At 40.8% G+C, this 20,659-nt stretch overlaps 1 protein-coding gene across 2 annotated transcripts; it reads left to right on the forward strand.

Moving 5' to 3' along the window:
- The first annotated feature begins 7,666 nt into the window (after positions 1-7,666).
- Positions 7,667-20,252, forward strand: LOC115918424 (nucleolar protein dao-5-like). 2 transcript variants are annotated; one of them, XM_030977850.1, is made up of 3 exons: positions 7,667-7,780; positions 10,109-10,308; positions 14,995-20,252. In XM_030977850.1, the coding sequence occupies exons 2-3, from the start codon at positions 10,203-10,205 to the stop codon at positions 18,639-18,641; spliced, it is 3,753 nt and encodes a 1,250-aa protein (XP_030833710.1). In that variant the 5' UTR covers positions 7,667-7,780; positions 10,109-10,202; the 3' UTR covers positions 18,642-20,252. The 2 variants fall into 2 exon arrangements, with proteins under 2 accessions (XP_030833710.1, XP_030833709.1); XM_030977849.1 differs by having other exon boundaries at positions 7,671-7,780; positions 10,128-10,308.
- Positions 20,253-20,659: the final 407 nt, after the last annotated feature.

Raw genomic sequence — 20,659 nt, forward strand, 5'->3', positions numbered from 1 at the left:
CATGGCTAGTACCCTAATAGATGGTGCATGCTGAACAAGCAGATACCACACACACACACCGCACACATGTTGTTTTCGCGGGGAAAATACAAAGTCTGCGCTCAAAGCAAGCTACAGTATATAGGTCTTCATGATAACCGCGAAGAGTTCATCCACCCCGCTTATTGCATCCACGGGGTGGGGTATGGTCGTTGTGTCAACTCAGTATCAGAGACTCAGATTGGGGCCAGGCTACGGAAAGGAAATTTTCCCAAAAATTATTTTGGTATTTATGCAGATAATAGGTCTACAAACAATTATATATATATATATGTATATATACATACATACATTGAAACCCAGCTAGTATACAAATATACACTGCCTTGAGAGGTTCTGGTTAAAACTATGCGCAAGAGGTGACTCCAATAGTACTATTTGCTGAGGGGCGCAGCCCCGAAGCAAATGGTACTTTTGGAGTCACCGAGGCCCATAGTTTAACCAGTACCTCGAATAGAAGGCATGTTATATTTGTTTTATATCCTGCATCAAAAAATTATTTAAAAAAAAAAAAAAAAAAAAAAAAAAAAAAAAACATTTTTGGGAAGAAAAAAAAATTTGGAACAAAAAAAATGTTAATTTTTATCTAAAAAGATTTTAAAATATTTTGTTTTCATTAAATAAAGATTTGAAAAAAAAAATTGATTCAATTAAAAAAAAAAAATCACAATTTTTTTTCAACTCCCAAATAGTAAACCAAAATAGTACTCTCATATAGTACTTTCTAAAAATAGCTCAAATATTTTTGGTCATGTGACGAGCTCTCAACCAATCAAAAGCCAACAAATTTTTGATGCAGGATATAAATATGTCTATTTTGGCGCGCGATATACTCACTGGATATTCGTGGAGCCCAGCTACCATTTGGAGCCTACGTGACAGGATATGTATTTATGTTTTATATATATATATATATATATATATATATATATATATAGGTCATACATAAAGGGGCCCCCTTGACATAATGTTCCCGATATGATCTTTAAAGTTTTCATTGGACCTTTGACGCAGTTCTCCGCCGATCATCACGTATAGACCTATGTTATATGGGTCATAATTCAATAGGGACTAATTGCTATACATGTAGCTCGTGCGCATCACTAATTAGGGAGTCTCCCCGACTGATCACCACCAAAACATAAATTGCATATTATACTGTAGGCTACAGTTAGTACAGTATGCCACTCGATCGATCTCCACCCAAATACAACTATACAACTATAAGCATACTAATAATTCTAGTTGTAGTTTGTTAGATTTTTGTTCTCTTCAATTTTTTAAGTGGCTCATAATTATGCTTAAATAACTAATTGGCCATCCTTGACTTTTTGTAGGACCAATAGTATAGCCATGTCCCTATACCCCCTTCGACAGGTTCCTGCCATGCCATACAACACACACACTGAGATATGCCAACTAATGCGCGGTAGGTTTATAGTCATTCCCATTGAGGAGGTACCCCTTTAGGAGCCCCTTAACTGAGCTAGATTTTGCTCCCCTCTCAGATATTCTTCCAATGTCAGCTTACCAATGTTTAAAATCACCCAGCACCATGCAATCATTGAGTTACCGACCCCAATAAACGACTCTATAGGATTCAATAGAATTGCATGCATTACGGTTCGACATATTCGGTCCTTCAAAAGCTGTAGTTCTGCATTTTATGAGGCGTGTTATTATATGTTGCCAAATACCATCCAAAATCCCTCATCCCAGTGGTGGATTCAAGTGGGGGGGGGGGGGGCATATCGGCCGCCACCGCCCCCTTTTTTGGCGGTAGATTAAAAGGGGGTGAAAAGGGAAAGCGACGGAAAAAACAAAGGGTAAAAGAAAGAGCAAAAAGAGGAAAAAGAGAAGAAGATATGAAAAGGATAGAGAGACAGACAGACAGAGAGACATTTTTTTTAAATCGTTACCCTGCATGAGCAACAGGTCGGGAACTCCACCCCACTGCATTGCAAGCCAGTACGCGTAATGCATACATAAATGTATTAATCAGTGGCGGATCGCGGGGGGGGGGGGGGCAATTGACCGCGGCCCCCTTTATTTCGGCCTAAGTGGGGGAAATAAAAAGGGGAGAGCGAAAGAAAAAATGAAAAGAGAAAGACAAAAAGGGTACAGATGGAGATAGATGGAGAGAGAACAGAGAGCAGAAAGGGGAAAAAACCAACATGAAACTTAAATGTACACATTGTTGTTTTGCCGATGGGTTGGCACATGTGCCTACAAAGACATCGGACGGAATTAGAACAGCAGGGGGGGGGGGGGGGTATGAAATTATCTCTAGGGAGAAAGAGAGATGATTTCTAACGAAATGTGTGAATTTCAAGGAGATCTATCGCTTGTGATGGCCATCTCGAAGGTTCTAAATAATCAAACGCATGAGAGAGTGCGGGGCTCCGCCCTGTACCCCCTACATGGACTCTGCCTCTGCAACCCGACACGGACGTCAAGACGGGTCACTGGACCCCATCAGTAAAGATAGAAGTGGTTCCCAAGACACCCTTTTCGTATAATATTGTCCTTAGGAGAGAGTGTGCATGCATGAGTCTCGATCTATAGAGCTATAAAACTCGAGATCTTCCAGTCCTGGGGCTCCGTCCCTGTATCCCCGTAAGGGCTCTGCTCCTGCAACCCAGCAGGGGCTATAGGCGGGCCCTTGGACTTTATCCGTAAAATAGAAGTGGTTCCCAAGACAGCTCTTTGTTCGTCAATGTTTCCCGAACCGATCGAACCGGGTGTGTGTGGGAAAAAATATTGATTTGCAACGAAATAAACCAATATAGGGGCAGTGCCAATTTCAAGGGATGAGTAGGCCTAATATAATTTGTATCACTTATGAGTGCTATCTTGAAGGTTTTGAATTGATAAAACTCGAGGGCATGTCTCTTGGCCTTATTCATTGAATCCCAAGACAACCCTATGTTGTATAATTGACTTTTTAGGAGAGAATATGCGTTTCTATTGCTAAAGACGGCTATGTTGAAGGTTCTAAATGTGTAAATCTCGAGAGCGTCAGAGGATCTGCAGTAAGGGCCCCCGACAGGGTTCTCTCTGGGGGTCTCTGGTGGTCTCTGGGGGTCTCTGGAGCCCTAAGGCTGACCCTTGAACCCCATCACGAAGGGCTCGCATGCAGCGCGCTTCGCAAACGGTGTCATCGTCCCTCCCCTCCCCCTTTTTGGGGGTAAGTCCTGGATTCGCCGTTGCTAACAATACATTGGGCTCGAAACGAAATGTATCGGGTCTCAATGGTTATGAAACCATAATAATCTTGTACAGGAAGTAGACATGCATAGGGTCAAAATACAAAAGGATCTCCTATGGGATGATAGCGATGTAGAGTCTTTTAAGGCAAGTTTGAAGTATTTTTTGTTTACCGGTAATAGTAATTTATAGGGCAGTTTAATTATCTGTAATGTTATTATTAGAATTATGTATTATTATTGCTGTATGTTTATTTTACGTTGTACCTAATTACTTGTATGTTAAGCGCTTAGAAACATTGTATTAAGCCCTTTATAAATGTAATTTATTATTATTATTATTACAGAAACTTGCCAAGATATCTTGTTCGAAAAACAGTACTTTGTTTTAAAAACAAAAAAAATGAAACAGAAGGGGGAATACTAAATACTAAATACTGATTTTTGTCATTTGTCATTGAAAAAAAGTTTGTGAACCCCCCCCCCCCCTGGCACACATGTGGTGCATGCTCTGGTTGTCCTCAGGAAGCGGTCGAATTCTAGCCTACCTACGTGCTCGGGAGGTGTTCTGGAAGTGCCTTATTTGGACATGACATATAGGATGTTCTGGAGGTGGTAAGGATCTTGAGGTGCATTCACAGATCGAGGTGTTCTGGACGTGCTCAGCCGGTGTTCTTTGGTCTGGAAGTGCCTCAGCCATGGGTGTCGATCCCCCCGGGGGGGGGGGGGGATGGGGGGATATATCCCCCAATATTTCAGGTGGGGGGGGGGGTGGCCTGTAAAATCATCCCCCCAATAATTCACCCTCAAAACAAAACCAAAAAAATAATGATGAGAGCCCGATGAGAGTAGTTAATGGTTATTACTCGCAAGATGACCGTCAATATACACATTTTGTTATCTCATTTTCATAATACATACATATATACGAAGTAAATGTGACAACCGTATATAAGACAAGAATAAATTGAATTCAGACAAGGATTAATATACAGAACAGTACAGCGAATCGCCATCTTTCTCTAATAATTTAGTGAAACGGCAAAGCTTCCGCGCTTCACGCGGGAGGGGGCAACTGAATTCAGACTAGGATTAAGAGTTATAATCAAATGAAACGTCAAAGTACACGATACAACGAATCATCTTCTTTTTCTAATAATTTAATGAAACGTGAAAGCTTTCACGCTACGCGCGGGATAGGCGAAAGTGATTTCAGACGTGGATTAAGAATAATAATCAATGAAACGTCAACGCTTCCGCGCGTCGCGCGGGAGGGGGAAAACTGAATTCAGACAAGGACATGATACGACGAATCGTCTTCCTTCTCTAATAATTTAATGAAACGATAAAGCTTCCGCGCTTAGCGCTGGATGGGCGAAAATGAATACAGACAAGGATTAAGAGTAATAATTTATTGAAACGTCAAAGTTTCCGCGCGGGAGGGCGGGAGCGAATTGCACTCAGACAAGGACACGATACAACGAATCGTCTTCTTCCTCTAATAATTTACTGAAACGTCAAAGCTTCCGCGCTTCGCGCGGGAGGGGGAAAACTGAAATCCCACAAGGATTAAGAGTCTAGAATGGTACATCGAAACGTCTTCTTTCTTTAATAATCTAATGAAACGTCAGAGCTTCCGCGCGTCGCGCGGGAGGGGGAAAACTGAATTCAGACAAGGACATGATACGACGAATCGTCTTCCTTCTCTAATAATTTAATGAAACGATAAAGCTTCCGCGCTTAGCGCTGGATGGGCGAAAATGAATACAGACAAGGATTAAGAGTAATAATTTATTGAAACGTCAAAGTTTCCGCGCGGGAGGGCGGGAGCGAATTGCACTCAGACAAGGACACGATACAACGAATCGTCTTCTTCCTCTAATAATTTACTGAAACGTCAAAGCTTCCGCGCTTCGCGCGGGAGGGGGAAAACTGAAATCCCACAAGGATTAAGAGTCTAGAATGGTACATCGAAACGTCTTCTTTCTTTAATAATCTAATGAAACGTCAGAGCTTCCGCGCTACGCGCGGAGGAAGGGGAACTTGATTCAAACATTAAAGATTAAAAGTCGAGAATGGTACATGAAATCGTCTTCTTTCTTCAATAATCTAATGAAACGTCAGGGAGGAAGGGGAACTTGATTCAAACATTAAGGATTAAGGATGGTACATCGAATCGCCTTCTTTCTTTAATAATCTAATGAAACGTCAAAGCTTCCGCGCTACGCGCGGAGGAAGGGGAACTTGATTCAAACAAGAATTAAGAGTCGAGAACGGTCCAACGTATATCGTCTTCTTTCTCTAATAAGTAAATGAAACGTCAAAGCTTCCGCGCTTCTCGGGGGAGGGCCCTCCCTGCACCCAACCCCATTTGCGCGCTCTATAACTCTCCTGGCTACGCCCTTGGTGAGGGGTGCGACCCGGCCACACGCTTCTACCTCTTGATTGCTTTGATCCATTGCCGAAAATATTTTGGCACCTATCATCCCCCCAACCACGGATATAAATCGACACCCTTGGCCTCAGCTATTGAGGTGGTGCTCTGGTGGTACCCAGGATCAAATTAATTTAGTGCTCTGGATCGATCGAGGTCCTCTTAAAGTATTCTTAAATTGCTTGACCTGCTCAAGAGGAGCCCATAAAGACGTGTTCGGGAGGGGTTCTGGAGGTTCCCCGGAAGTGTTCTGTAGTATTAGTAGTAACGAAGTTCATTTTAATGAGATGCACAGATTAAATTTCTCTCTGGAGGTGCTCAGGATTTTTTAAATTTAAAATTTGGATTTTCATTTAATTTACTTACAGACTGATGCTCTCTATAAATGTCTTAGCTCACAAAGTCACTGAACATAATAAGCATATAGGCGTAACTCATAGAGAAAACGAATCCTGCTTCGATCGTGTATTATATAAATGCAATAACGTATGACCTCGATTCATGGTTCCTTGTACAATGACAAGTGGATTTGTTTAAGTATCCGAGGATTATATACCAGGCCGCCATCCTTGTCAAGCTTTGCTTATGATTGCGGTCTCCTGCACTTTTCCAACAGAATAGTTTGGATAATACTTTAAATGTATGATTATATGTTATGGAAATATTAAGTTTCGTATTATGTAAAATAAACATTTTGACATGCAGAAATTATTGTTTGTTCATGTTGTATATTATACCTTACATTTATATATGTTATTTGTTATTCAGTTATATTTTATAAGGAAAAAATGCAGAAATAAAATCAAAATCAAATCAAAACTCATACGCCTTATAAATATGGGCCCGGCCTATTTCTCGAGATCTCCCCGGCCCCTCGACTCTTTCCTCGCCGGCCGCCCTCCCCCGGGCCCTAACCGTCGACCCCCGACTCTCTCTCTCTACTGTTGGGACCGTCATTGGTATCATACGATTCTCTATCTTAACCAGCATGATAAAATAGTTGATAGGCAAACTCCACTGCGATTATAAATTGCAAAATGTTATAAGTATATCATTTTAATCAATTTACGTACACAGTGAAAATATAAATCAAGGCTCTTAATTCAAAGAACGATTTACAATGAGTGGGTTATAGACCAGGCTGTGGTATTGTGGTCTAGTGGACAGTGGATCACAGGGTCTGCGGTTCGAGTCCCCCAGCGACACTAATGCCTTAATTGCACTGCATGTGGCAGTTGTTAAATGGGTATGAATGAATTCCTTGAATGCTGAGCCGGGCAAATTATTCGGAGTACTTTGCGCTATATAAATATCCGATATCATTATTATTATTAATGAATAAACAACATGCAAATTAATGGAGTTTACAGATAGCACATGGTAGGCCTACAAATGACCCCAAATATCCACAGATCTTTTACACATGGAGAAATTCCACTTTGAGCATGAGAATAATAACTGCCAAAGTCCAAGATGTGCTTCATGAATACCTTTTGTTTGCCCCCTTGAAAAGAATACTTCCACCTGCGCATATCCAGTATTCATCTCTGGTGGGTTTTACCTTTTTGGTTCAAATGACCTTTATCTGCCCATGCGCAGATTGTATCTGTAAACTCCCTTATTATGAAGAAAGTTACCCCTCCCGCCTGCAGCCAAACCAGTCAAAACAAACCCAGGCCAAGGTCATCGACCTGTATAGTCTGTTTTGTCTGTGGTCGACTCGAGCACTGGCTAGATTTAATATCAGACTTTAATTATTATTGACAATCACTGATAGGATACTGAGTCAAAGCTTTTATAAAAAGTAATATAAATTTCTAATAGAAATAACGATCCTTCCTAATTTCTTTATTTTTTTTTGAAAATTACTTTATCTTCTCTCCTATAAGATTCACTGATTTGAATAATGCATATTATTATGGCCTGAAACTCAGACTAAAATTTAATAACGCGCGCCGAATGGCACAACATGGCTGAGAAAAAGACTGACTTCTATTTTTGCCCGATTTGTCGCCAAAGTGATATCAGAGGAAGAAAGCACGTGTTCAGCAAGAAACATCAAGATCGCCTCATATTTGTGTTAGAAAAATTTGCATTGAAGGTGAGACTGATGTTGTTATTGAGGTCGAAACATGGGATTGTGTTGTGTGTATTACTCATTCATTAATCATTGATCATTACTCATGAATTTAGACTTGCAAACTCAAGTGTGTGCGTGTCTTGAGCTGAGGCTGCAGCTGAACGCTGAACTGAGCTGAGCGTATTTAAACTAGGCCTAGAGTCTAGTCATAAAGCCAAAGGCTGCACTGCACTGCACTGCACTGTGAAGCGAGGCTGCAACTGTGAATCGAAGATGAGAATGTCAACTGAGCTGACTGAGTAGAGAGCTAGAGAGAGTGGGTGTTGCACGAAAAACTTTGCGCATTGAGCGCTGTAGGAGTGGCGCCCAGTGAGTTTCGATTACCCACTCCCATTCAAGCGCGTACTATGTAGCCAGGATTTCAGTTAGCAGGTTAGGGGGGCAGTTGTGAGCACGCAAAATGTGCAAATCACTTACTGAGCGCGCTCCCTAGGTACAGGGAGGGGGGAGTTTCCCACGCTCTTTGACTTTTCATTGAATTATTAAATTAGAGAAAGAAGACGAGACGTTGGACCGTTCTCGAATTTTCTTAATCCTTATCTAAATTCAGTTTCATTTGACGTTTAATTAGAGAAAGGAGACGATTCGTTGTACCGTCCTCGACTCTAAATCCTTGTTTGAATCAAGTTCCCCTTCCTCTGCGGGTAGCGCGTAATCTCTGACGTTTCATTCGATTATTAAAGAAAGTTGTACCTTTTTCGATCGACTCTTAATCCTTGTCTGAATTCAGTTCCCCCCCCCCCCTCTCCCGCGCGGTAGCTTTGACGTTTCATTAAATTATTAGAGAAAGAAGACGATTCGTTGTACTGTTCTCGAATCTATACCTTTTTCTTTTTACGTCCTCTTCCTTCTTTTTTTTTCTCTCCTTTTTTGGGGGCCGGCGTTTTAGGTGGGCGACAGCCCCCACCAATCCGCTCGAGTGGCTTCAAATTTAAGTGAAAGAGGGCCTAGAGTCAACTTAAGCGCAACTTAAGTTCAATGGAAATGTGAATACTGTCATACCTTATTATTATGTCACACCAAGGAGATTTTGACATGTCATGATATTTCAGTCAACTCAAAGCTCAAACCCTCTATTTGTTAGATTTTTTCAGCTTAAGTATTTCACTTAAGTTTATGGCTTACGTCTGCGTTTACAAAGACGATCCTCGTTTATGTGGATGATCCTTATTCTCGGACCAGCGCCCCTACTGGTTGTTATTCTGTATTTTTATAGATAGTCTATGTTTCAATCAGGTACATGTACATGTAGTTGCCTCCCCCCTTATATAGCATTCTAACATGGTTTATTTCTTTTTCGATACCACTACCATACCAGTGATTTACAAATGTTGCTGAAGTGACATGATTTTCCGGGATTTTGTTTACTTTAAAAAAAAATAAGATTATTTCTACCGTCTAGGTCTAGAGACTAGACTATACTTTTTTATGCATTTGTTGGAAAATGACAAATTCCCAAATTCCCAGTCAAGCAAAAGATATGCTTATTTAGAAGCCTACATGTACATGTCAGGGCCCACAGAACGAAGGTGCTCAGGGGGTGGGGTGGGGGGGGGGGGATGGGACTAGAGGGTCCCCATCCTTTTGAAAAAAGTATGTCAAAGATAAAGAGAAATAGTCTACCAGAAAGAAAAAAAAGAAAAGAAGAAAGAAAGAATAGACTTAGACCAAACTCAACAGATCCATGGGGTCCCCTAAATTGTCACTTTGGACCACAAATGTTGAACCTTGACAGGGAGCCAATGCAGGTGGACCCCAAAAATGTTTAACTGGAAAGTTAGTGTGGAGAACTGGTTTACAGTGTATATATATATCAAACCATATGTTTCTTTCTTGCTTCAGAGTCACTTCCCTGCCACCTCTCTTTTAAAGGTAAATATCAGTTTTAGAAATGCCCCCCTCTCCAAAAATGAAATGGAAGCTCTTATTACAGTACCAATCATGTGAAAGAATTTGTTTTTACTAATACGTGATGATACAAATTTTTCTGAGAAACCACCAACTAATTGATATATTTGGTAAATTATTATATCTATTTGGACCCGATAGATATCACGCATGTGTCGTGTAGTCCCATATTCATCTTTTTGTGTCCAGTGCTTGTAACTTTACCAAGACTGGGCCAAATTTCTTATCATTTTGATGATTCCAGAACCTTGCAGTACACACCAATACTTATATGCTAGATGATCAACCTGTCCTGATTGATTCCACAACATTTCTTTCACAATGCAATCGCTTGACCATGGATATTACTGGTCTTTATCTTTAATCTAATCTGATGGTTAGCCAACGTCTCTCCATACAGAACTGATGCCTTTGAGGTTGTGATCAGGAAGGAGGGAGTTACACCCAATACGCGCTAGCTTGGTGACCTGGGACCATGGACAGTCTGGTGACGTTGGACAACCAGGTGACTGAGAGGATCTTCGAGGAGACCCTAACCAAGGAGCAGCTCGATGACATGCTCAAGAATCAAATCAGACCAGGTTAGTATTACTTATGATGCAATGCTTCAATGATGCGTGCATGCACTCTAGCTGAAAATTACTCTGGCGTGACTTGTTAACACTTAAAGGTAATACAAAGTTTTGGTATGGGGTCATGAATTTGGTTCAAATGAACATATTGGAAGCATATGCGATCCTACAATATTCAATGATCGTTGTCGCGGTTGAAATCGAGTCTAAAGTTATGAAATTGTAAATAATAAACTCTTTATGTTGTATAGCTCCCTCTCAAGGTCAATTCATTAATTTAGCTATAAAACAATGTTTCTTGACTAAAATCGACCAATTGGCTAAACCCGTTTGGAAATTATATATTACAACTACATATTCTGAGATTGTCATGGTCCCAACTACTATTGTATGGCTGTAGGCACTATTTGAAATTCATCAAAATTTACCGGGAGCACCGGTAAATTTTTATATTCAAGTTATCTCGAAAGCAGAATTGTTTGAGGGGCTAAATTTTCTAGTGCTTATAATTCATCCACAGGGGCATCCAAATATATAAAAATTGTAAAGAATCACTATCCAGCCAATTTTCAAAATTTCCCAAAACTTTGTATTACCTTTAAGCAGGGCTCCCATTTAGCCGAGTTGTATTAGCTAATTATGGGGAGTTGTGGTGAGTCGCCTAAAAGAGGCACTTGCAATAACTCGCGAACAGCTCTTCTTGTAACTTGGGATAACTCGCAACAATTTGGTATGGCTTGTTTACAGCATTCCACAACTCTCCTCGAAGTCGCGAGCAGTTGTTCAAAATTTTTGCCGATTCGTTGTAATTCGAGGTGAACTCGCCTACACTTGTAATATACTCGCATTACTCGTAACAAGCTCGCGCTACACTATTCATAACTTGTAGCAACTCACCACCTTATGAAGAGTGCAGCGCGAGCTTGTTACGAATAATGCAAGTATATTACGAGTGTAAGCGAGTTCACTTCGAGTAACAACAAATTCACCTCGAGTAACAACTAATTCACCTCGAGTAACAACGATTCATTGTAACTCCAGGTAAACTTGCTTACCGTAAAACTCGTAATATACTCGCATTACTCATAACAAGCTCGTGCTGCACTCTTCATAACTCGTAGCAACTCGCCACCTTATGAAGAGTGCAGTGCGAGCTTGTTACGAGTAATGCGAGGATATTAGGAGTACATGTACATGTAAGTGAATTCACCTCAAGTAACAACAAATCAGTGAAAATTTGAAAATTTTCAAAATTTTGTAACTGCTCCCGACTTCAAGGAGAGTCGAAGAATGTTGTAAAGAGTTACGCTGAGCCATACTGAGTTTTTGCGAGTTATCCCGAGTTACAAGAAGAGCTTTCCCAAGTTATTGCGAGTGCCTCTTTGAGGCAACTCACCACAACTCGTCTTAAATTGCTAATACAACTCAGCTTAGTGGGAGCCCTGATTTTAGCCCTCAATTCAATTCAATGAAATAACTATGAAGGGTGCCACACTCAGGTGAATTGCCATTTGGTCTACAACTAGTTCGTCTACTACCCAATTATTCCCATATGGTCTACACTCAGCCCGTCTACTATCCACATGGTACTCTCATAATCATTCTGTATACTTATCATTAGTTCTAATTACCATGTATAGGCCAAAGTCAATTAGTCTTATTTCCTTTTGGTCTAATATCCAATAAGTCTAATTCCCATTTGGTCTATCAATCATTTGGTCTAATTGCCAGTTTTTCTTATGCCTATTTTGTCAACTATCCAATTTATCTAATAATCATTTAATCAATAATGATAATCACCAACTTTTTCAAAGATCTTAGTCATGGGTGGTAGAAAAAATGGGCATTAGACAAACAGGAAATTAGACCAACTGGCAATTAGACCAAGTAAGTGATATACCAAATGATAAGTAGGCAAAATAATTATGGGACCATGTGGAGATTAGACAGGCTGGGTGTAGACCATATTGTAATTTAGACCAATTGGGTAGTAGATGAACTACATGTCACTATGAATATGACTGACAAAGAAAGCAGACAAAATATACAGTTCCTCATGCAGACAAAGGAACATCCCTTCACTGCTATTATGTAAAAAGGTGAATATGCATGTGACACCTGTTCTACACATTTTGACATAACAGCAGTGAAGGGATGTTCCTTTGTCTACCTGAGGAACTGTATATTTTGTCCGCTTTCTTTGTCAGTCATATTCATAGTGACATGTAGTTGCAGACCAAATGGCTATAAACCCCACACTCGTTATTGTCCCCAGGTTAGGAGCCTAATATTGTGGGTCTGTATGCTTTAGGTGATTCAGGTACCTCTTGATTGTTGGATATTTTTGTAAGGGGCCATGTGTACTACTCTGTCCCTGTTAGTGTTAATCCTTGCCTAGACTTAGCTCTATAGAGTACCAAAGCTGTGACGTCATAAAAATCTATTTTGAGAATTTCTCAATTTTTTTCTTCATTTTCCGAAAGAGCATCAAAAATAATGTCCAAATGTCGAAAACCACTTTAATATGTTAAGTATTGGCTGAGATATGACCATCTGAATAAATATATTCCCCATAGGAACTCAGTGTTATATGCTCTGGCTCGTAATGGTTAGGAGCCAGAGCATATAACACTGAGTTCCCATAGGACATATATTTATTCAGATGGTCATATCTCAGCCAATACTTAACATATTTAATTGGTTTTCGACATTTGTACATTATTTTTGATGCCATTTCGGAAAATGAAGAAAAATTGCGAAATTCTAAAATTAGATTTTTGATGACGTCACACTTCACCACTCTATACCTAATCCTAAACCTCACAAAGTCAAATCCCAAGCCATCTACATGTATATCTCATCCTATAGAAGAAAGTCTAGATTTCTGCTCAGAGATTGAGAAACTACACAAAAATACAAGAACTAATGATGCTCTCTGTTCACAAAGAATTGTTTCACAAATGGCGCTCTTCCAACAAAAATCTGGCTTTTTTGTGTACAGTGTACAGTACAAAAATGCTGTAGCACAGGGGGTATGAACAAATTTTAAGCCAATACATGTAGCAGTCAAGTGGCTAAGATGATGTACATTTTTCATTAAAGCTTATCTGCCATAGTTTACAGGAGGGATTAGAGCGCCCTGCAGGGTTACTGGACAGGTGGTTATCTCATCAACTCAGCTCTCAGTTAACATAAGAAAAAGAGGATCATGGGGGACCAATGGTCACCGATTAGGCATTGTTTGTTGTAAGAGGGCGCAAGTAGCTACAAGTAGTGCAGTGGGCCTTTAAGAATTACATAGATTTACTAACATTTTAGAAGCTCGATTTATTCAACCAGGCAAGTGGAAGTGGAACTGAAATGGTCAAATTCACAGGAAAAACATTTTTATCATGGGAATAGTAGACCAATGCTTATAATTTTGTGTCTCGCCTGTGTAGCAAAAAGCGAGACATAGGTGCCGCTTTTCCGGTGACGGCGGGGGCGACGGCGGTTACGGCGTCAACATCAAAAACTTAACCAAAGGTTAAGTTTTTGAATTTGTGATATAATTTTTAAAGTATAAGTTTTTAGTCAATGAAATTTGGACTATAGGGTTATCAAGTCTCCCCAATCATGTGAGTAGAATTTCAGGTCACTAAGTTAAGGTCAAAGGTCATTTTAGGTCAACAAACTGAGACTTTGTTGTGTCATCAACATTAAGATATAAATTTTTTAGCATATTTTCAAAATTGTTTGTTCAAATTCCATGAAACTTGTACCCAAGGGAAATCAAGTATCCCAAATCATATGACACAACTTCCAGGTCACAAGGTCATTTTAGGTCATTTTTGGTCAGTAGACTTGGGATTATGTTTTCACAACTTAATATGAGAATTATTTAATCAATTTTGTTGATTAATTTGTTCATATTTCATTCAAGTTATTGATCGTGGTACAATTACTAGTAAATAATTCTTCTGATGATTCTTAGTCATAATTCACTTCAAAATGCTTATTACGGTATATTCAGAGGATTTCGTTTTTGGGGGCCTGCTAATGAACCACCCTGCCTGTGAATAATGCTCCAACCTCAATTTTTCATCATATCGAATTGCGTAATGCAGGCGAGACCGCCGAGAGCGTTTCCCTTGTTTTGAAATCTTGTCTAGTTTGGTTATTTTAACAGAGGCAATTTTCAGCCTGGTTGCTTTGTAATCTTATCAGCCAACAGATTGTGAAAGGAAATTCAAATCCACATTGGGTATATTGGCACAATGAATAATGATATCCCTATAAAATGGGACTTTCATCACAGCACAAAGCAAGACATCTCATGCCAACTAGATCCCTAGACATGCGTGAGCATTCAGAATGTTGAACTGCCAATTGAAAAGAATGCAGCTTTCAAAATACTTCCTTATTCGTTTCCCTCGGCTTAAAGCAAACATTAGTCAATCCTTTAAAGCCCCACTGTCCTACTTGTAGCTTCTTGCTCCCTCTATATAGAAAACTTCCCAAATCGGTGCCTGTTGGTCCCCCATGATCCTCTTTTTCTTATGTTAGTTGAGAGCTCAGTTAATGAGATAGCCACCTGTCAGTGACCTCGCTGTGTGGTCTAATCCCTTCTGGCCCAGTAGTGTTGACGGCCTTTAAATCAGTACATGACATTTACATCAAGCAACTGATGCTCTTCATATTTCTTTCATGCTGCAGCTCACTGGGAGGATGGTATTGCATCCTACTTCAGGGTCCAGAAGATCATTGATCTCCTGCAGGAGGTGGACAAACCCTTGGATCCCAATCTGGACCTTGCCATCACCGTCTTGTCCGCTGGCAGAGCTAGGATCCGCAACCAGTCTCACAAGGACTTCTGCCGCGACATCAAAGCCAAGATGGACGATCTAGAGGGTCAGACCGATGATGATCTTCATCAACCTGTAGAATGGCTAGCCCCTGGTTGCTTCCCGATAGGACCAGAGTGTGAATCCCTAGGAATCTTGGGTGATATTCTCTTTGACAAGGAGAAGTTGTTCCCTAAGGCTATTGATCCTGACAGCATTTCGAACAGAGTGATGTTTGAACTCAGTGAATATGTGACCCGTACAAAAGAAACGTATGAGACCCTGGCAGGGTGGATCAAGAAAATAATGGGATGGGGCGATGAATTTGACCTTACTTCAAAGATGGTTGACAATTGGTGCGCCACGTTGATGAGAGAGACCAAGAAAAGGAAGAAGAGTAGCTTAACTTTGGCTCAGAAATACCTCTTGCAAAAATTCCAATTTTCTGGGTTGGAGTTCCCTACAACGAGCCATGGCAAAGAGGATATAACTAAGCCATCCTTGGAGCATCCACCAGAAGCAAGTGGCATCGCTGTTGAATTTTCTGAGGATGATGCAGAGAATGACAAAGAAGAAGCCATGGATGTATCCGGTTTCCTTCAAGAGGGCACAGAAGTGGATAAACCACCAAGTGAAAAGAAATTACCGGTCACATCATCTTCACCTGTTGATGGAGATGAAAATGGGGAAATTGATGGCAACGATGGTGGTGATATTCACAACAGAAGTGATAAGGAATTGAGCAGTGGTGAGGAAAAAGAAGCAGTTGAAGCGTCAACATCACAGTCTTCAAGGAAGACATCACCTAGAAGTGCAGCTAAAACTGCTCGGGCCAAAATGATTACACCTGAATCAAAGACTCTATCTAGAGGTGCAGCTATAGCTGCTCGGGCCAAAATGATTACACCTGAATCAAAGACTATATCTAGAGGCGCGGCTATAGCTGCTCGGGCCAAAATGATTACACCTGAATCAAAGAATTTATCTAGAGGTGCAGCAATAGCTGCTCGGGCCAAAATGAGTAAACCTGACCCAAAGACTTTATCTAGAAGTGCAGCATTATCACCCTTGAGTAAGAAGGAAACTAGACAATCTACATCTTCTAAGAATACAAAGAGAAGAGCCCCAGCAAAGAAAACCACATCAAAAGTACAAAAGCCTGCCAGAAGTAGTGGTCGTAAAAGAATACTAGATTCATCTGATGACTCTAGTACTGGTGAAAAGCCTGCCAGAAGCAGTGGTCGTAAAAGAATACTAGAGTCGTCTGATGACTATAGTTCTGGTGATCAGGATGATGATGATGACGATGATGAGGATGAAGAAGAGGATGAGGAGGAGGAGGATGAGGAGGAGGAGGATGATAACAGCATCGAGGAAGGTGAAGTAAGGACAATCAGACGCAAGTCTGGGAATACCAGTATTATCAAGAGAGATATTGCTGAGGCTGCTAAACTTTTCACGTCCATGAGCGGAGTTGTGAATACTCTAAAGAAAGACATGCGAATCGCGATGGACTACCTGGAAAGTCAGACTGCCAAGATATGCAAGAATCTTCAAAAAGCCGAGAAAAAGCTGGACAATGTCATGAAAATGGTGGAATCGGACAAAGCACAACACGATAGTGAAGATGAGGTACAGGAGGAGAGTAGCGAGGAAGAAGAAGAAAGTGATGAGGAAAAACCGGTGAGACGTACCAGGGGATCACAGCAAACTAAGAAGATAACTGTTCAAGTCAAACCAGGCGTAAAAGCCAAACTTAAGAGACCACTTGTCAACGTCAAACGGCTTTCCCCCAGAAAGGGCCATTCTCACCCTACAGCCAGTGCACAGTCAACTAAAGTGACTCGAACGCCAATAAAAGTTTCTCGGCAGAAGATGGGTAGTAGAGCTTCAAGTTCAACAAAATCCATGGCCACCGAAGAAGAAATCAACAATTTTGACAAGGAAAAGCTCTTCTCTAGCAGAGTGTCTGTGTCTCTGGTTAAGATTAGTAGTAAACATCTAGTCAAGAAGACTTTAGAAGAGTATGACCATAGTTTTGAAGATAGTGACGAAGAGTCGACAGGGTTAAGAACGACACGAAGGCACTGTACTTCGTTTGAGAAGTCAGGGAAAACAAGTGCAAGAAAAAGTCCAGCTAGGAGAGGTCCGGAACCAAAGATAGACTCTGATGATGAAAAAGAGAGGAGCGATGAGGAAGACCGAGAGATGGAAGAAGACGACAAACTTTCAAATAGAGCAAGAAGAAGATCCGGCAAATTTCAGTCAGAGCAGAAAACTGCAGATGTGAGCTGTGTTAAGAATAAGAATTCAAGGAAGGTCACTTCCGATTCATCAAAGAAACAGGATTCTGATAATTCTGATGTTGACGAGAAGCCTACCTCTAAGAATTTCACAAGGATCAATCCTAGGGAAAGCAGAAATGGCAGAGTGAACCATACAAATACGGAAATAGTCTCAAGCGAAGAAGAAGAGAAACAACCCTCTAGGTCAACAAGGTCTTCACGGTCTTCAAGGTCTAGAAAGACCAAAGAGGATTCAGACAAGGGAGAGGGACCCTCACCTAGATCTCGGAAGGGAAGGGACAAATCCCAACTTGATAAGGAGGAAACTCACAAATCCTCTGAAATTGAACCACCTTACAGCGGCAGTGAGGACGAGGGTGAGGTTCCCAAGAAACCGGAGCGATCTGCTTTTGCCGCTCTGGCAGCGGGAATGTCCTCTTTTGGGGATTGGCGGGGAGCATCCGCAAAGGAGAAGGTGAAGAAACGATCTCTGAATGATTTTGTCAAACAGCTGAACAGTCCCAAGAGGAGAAAGACAGATTCTGGAAAGAAATCCTCTCCAGGAAAAACAAATGCTAGACATCAGCCCAATGACAAAAGCAGTGAGGAAGATGACATTGTATTGAATGAGGAGGAGAATGATGATGATGATGACTTTCTCGAAAAGCAGACTGAAATGGAACTTAAAAAACAAAAGTCAAATGGATCTACCACTCAGGAGGAAAGTACTAAACCACAAAATGATGATAAAATGGATGAAACCAATGATGACAAGCAAGAACATGAGAGTCCAAATGAATTTGAAACAGAGAGTCAAGTTGAAGGAGACAAAGAACAAAATAAGTCTGAAAAATGTGGCAGTGAGGACATTCCAGCAATTGAAAAGACTCGGTCCAATCAGAATGCTGATGATGAGGCAAAGGGTAATTCCGAACCAGCGGGGATCGAAGAGAAGGAATTCGTAAAAGATGATGAATTTCCTGGAGATGGTATTGTTGGAAAGCGCATCCGGCATCGCTGCAGCTTGGGCAAACATGGACTGTACAAGTGGTACGAAGGGAAGGTGGTCCACAAGACTTCTCCTAGTGAATTGCTCAAGCTGGACGAGGAACAAATTGGTCATCTGAACAATCTCTACACCTTTTATACGGTGAAGTATGATGATATCGACGAGCTTCATGCCAAAGCATTAGCGTATGACTGGGACAGAGAAAATTTGGTGCTCTGCTCATGAGAATGGAGCCAAAATCGTTGCTCATGCTGTATCCATAGATGCCAGTCTTTAGGCTTTTGCCTGATTTCAGGCCCTGTCAACTTCCCATTTTAGGCTTTTTCAGGCTTTATCTTGTACAGCACATATGGGGCTTTGACTTGTTCTGGCTTCTTTTCAGGCCCAGTGAGTAAAACTGACTGGCATCCTTGTGTATCAAGTGTTTTGGCTTTCATTTATCTGTACCGGTTATTGAAAGGTGCTAGCATCTGGGCATACCCAGGGAAGAGAGGGTTGGTGTAAAAGGACTGAAGCTTTTTCATAGTTTGGAATTCATTGACATATTCGTTTCCCATGTCAGGGCTCCGTATCAATTTTTGTTTAAACTGGGTCTCGATCCTGAGGCTCCTGACTGAATTTTAAAGTCCCTCTGCACAGGGCCCATGTTTCAATTAAAGACACTCAGTAGTTAGCTGTCATGGGGAATTCAACACCGTTCGGGTGTTCACCCAAGTTTTATGACCATTCAACCTTATTTAATGCTTTGCTTTTCCCTCACCCGATCTGAATCAGGATCCGAAGCTAGACTCTCCAAGAAATAAAGGGGTAATTCTTGACTGGCCAACGGGTTTGCTGTGTGCAGATTTGTACTCCCACTAATGGTTTTCCCACCAAGTCTGGTGTCAGCGAATTATGGCCTTCTGCACATGGAACTGACTCATGACTCCCTTCCAACAAATCTTAGGATCTGGAGATTATATTTGGGGCCCGTGTCTAGCGGGTGCCCGTAGTGGGTGCCTGTTGGCATCGAGCGCCAGCAAATGTAGAGGAGAATGTACATGGATTATTTCCCTATATAAATATCCCATTTGTTCTATGACTATTGAATGTGTTTTGAGCTTGAAAGCAGTATGACGATATTAAAGATAAACTTGAGTTCTGGTAAAAAAAAGAAAATGAATTCTCACAGAATCTCATGAAACTTACACTGAATGTTCAAGATTACAAATAAATGTCATGTGCCAAACAATTTTGGAAGAAAATGTATACTGGCTGAGTAATGAGCATAGAAAGATAAGGACATCAAGGTACACTGTAGTACTAGCCCTGACACTATTTGTGTTGTCCAATATACATCTTTCTGTGTACAGTGATTGTTACTTTACCAAGACTGGGCCCAATTGATTTTGATGACTCCAGAACCCTGCAAATACACACCAATACTTACATGCTATATGATCAACTTTTCTGATCCATTCCACACCTTTTCTTTCACAATGCAATCGCATTACCAGAACTCACCTTTATGTTTAAACACACGTCTCACCTTGCTCTTAGGGTATAGTAGGTGGATAGACCATTTCTCAATGACCCTACATCTCTTGACATGTTACACCCTGGTCTCCCCCCGCTCTAGATTGGGGGATACCGGTAGATAATTCCTATTTGACCATTTTGGGGAACCCCTTTGTGATGACTCTCGTATATCAGGTCCCGGGTTCAATCCTTGCTTGTTTTGCATAGCCTTGGATGAGGAATTTTGCCTACATTGGTCCCTCCTATCCCAGGGGGTGTTTCACAAAGATCCTAAGTTGATCTTATCTCTAAGTTGGACTTAACAATTATGGAAAGCCATTAGCATCTATGAAAATATTTTGTAAAAGTTATTATAAAAGGCATAAAATGTTGATTCAAATCATTAATATTTTCTATTATCAAGGAGATGTTCTTGATGTGAAATTTATGAAAAGTCTAAAATACTTCAATTTTCGCTTTTGAATATATTTTATTTCTAGGCTACAAATGGCTCGCCATCATTTTTAAGTCCAACTTAGAGTTAAGTTCGACTTAGGATCTTTGTGAAACACCCCCAGGTGTATGAAGTAGAGAAGCCGCGATAGCACAGTTGGTAAAGCAGTGGTCTCGTAATCCTGGTTCGAAACCAAGTACATTGTAGATGCGCTTTGGTAAGGCATCAATCCGCATTACCAGGCCCCTCGGAGAGAACCTAAAGCCCTCTGTCCTCTGGTGTATTAGGTAGA

Source organism: Strongylocentrotus purpuratus, unplaced genomic scaffold, assembly GCF_000002235.5.
Source record: "Strongylocentrotus purpuratus isolate Spur 01 unplaced genomic scaffold, Spur_5.0 spur5_scaffold_1, whole genome shotgun sequence".
NCBI classification, from domain to species: domain Eukaryota; kingdom Metazoa; phylum Echinodermata; class Echinoidea; order Camarodonta; family Strongylocentrotidae; genus Strongylocentrotus; species Strongylocentrotus purpuratus.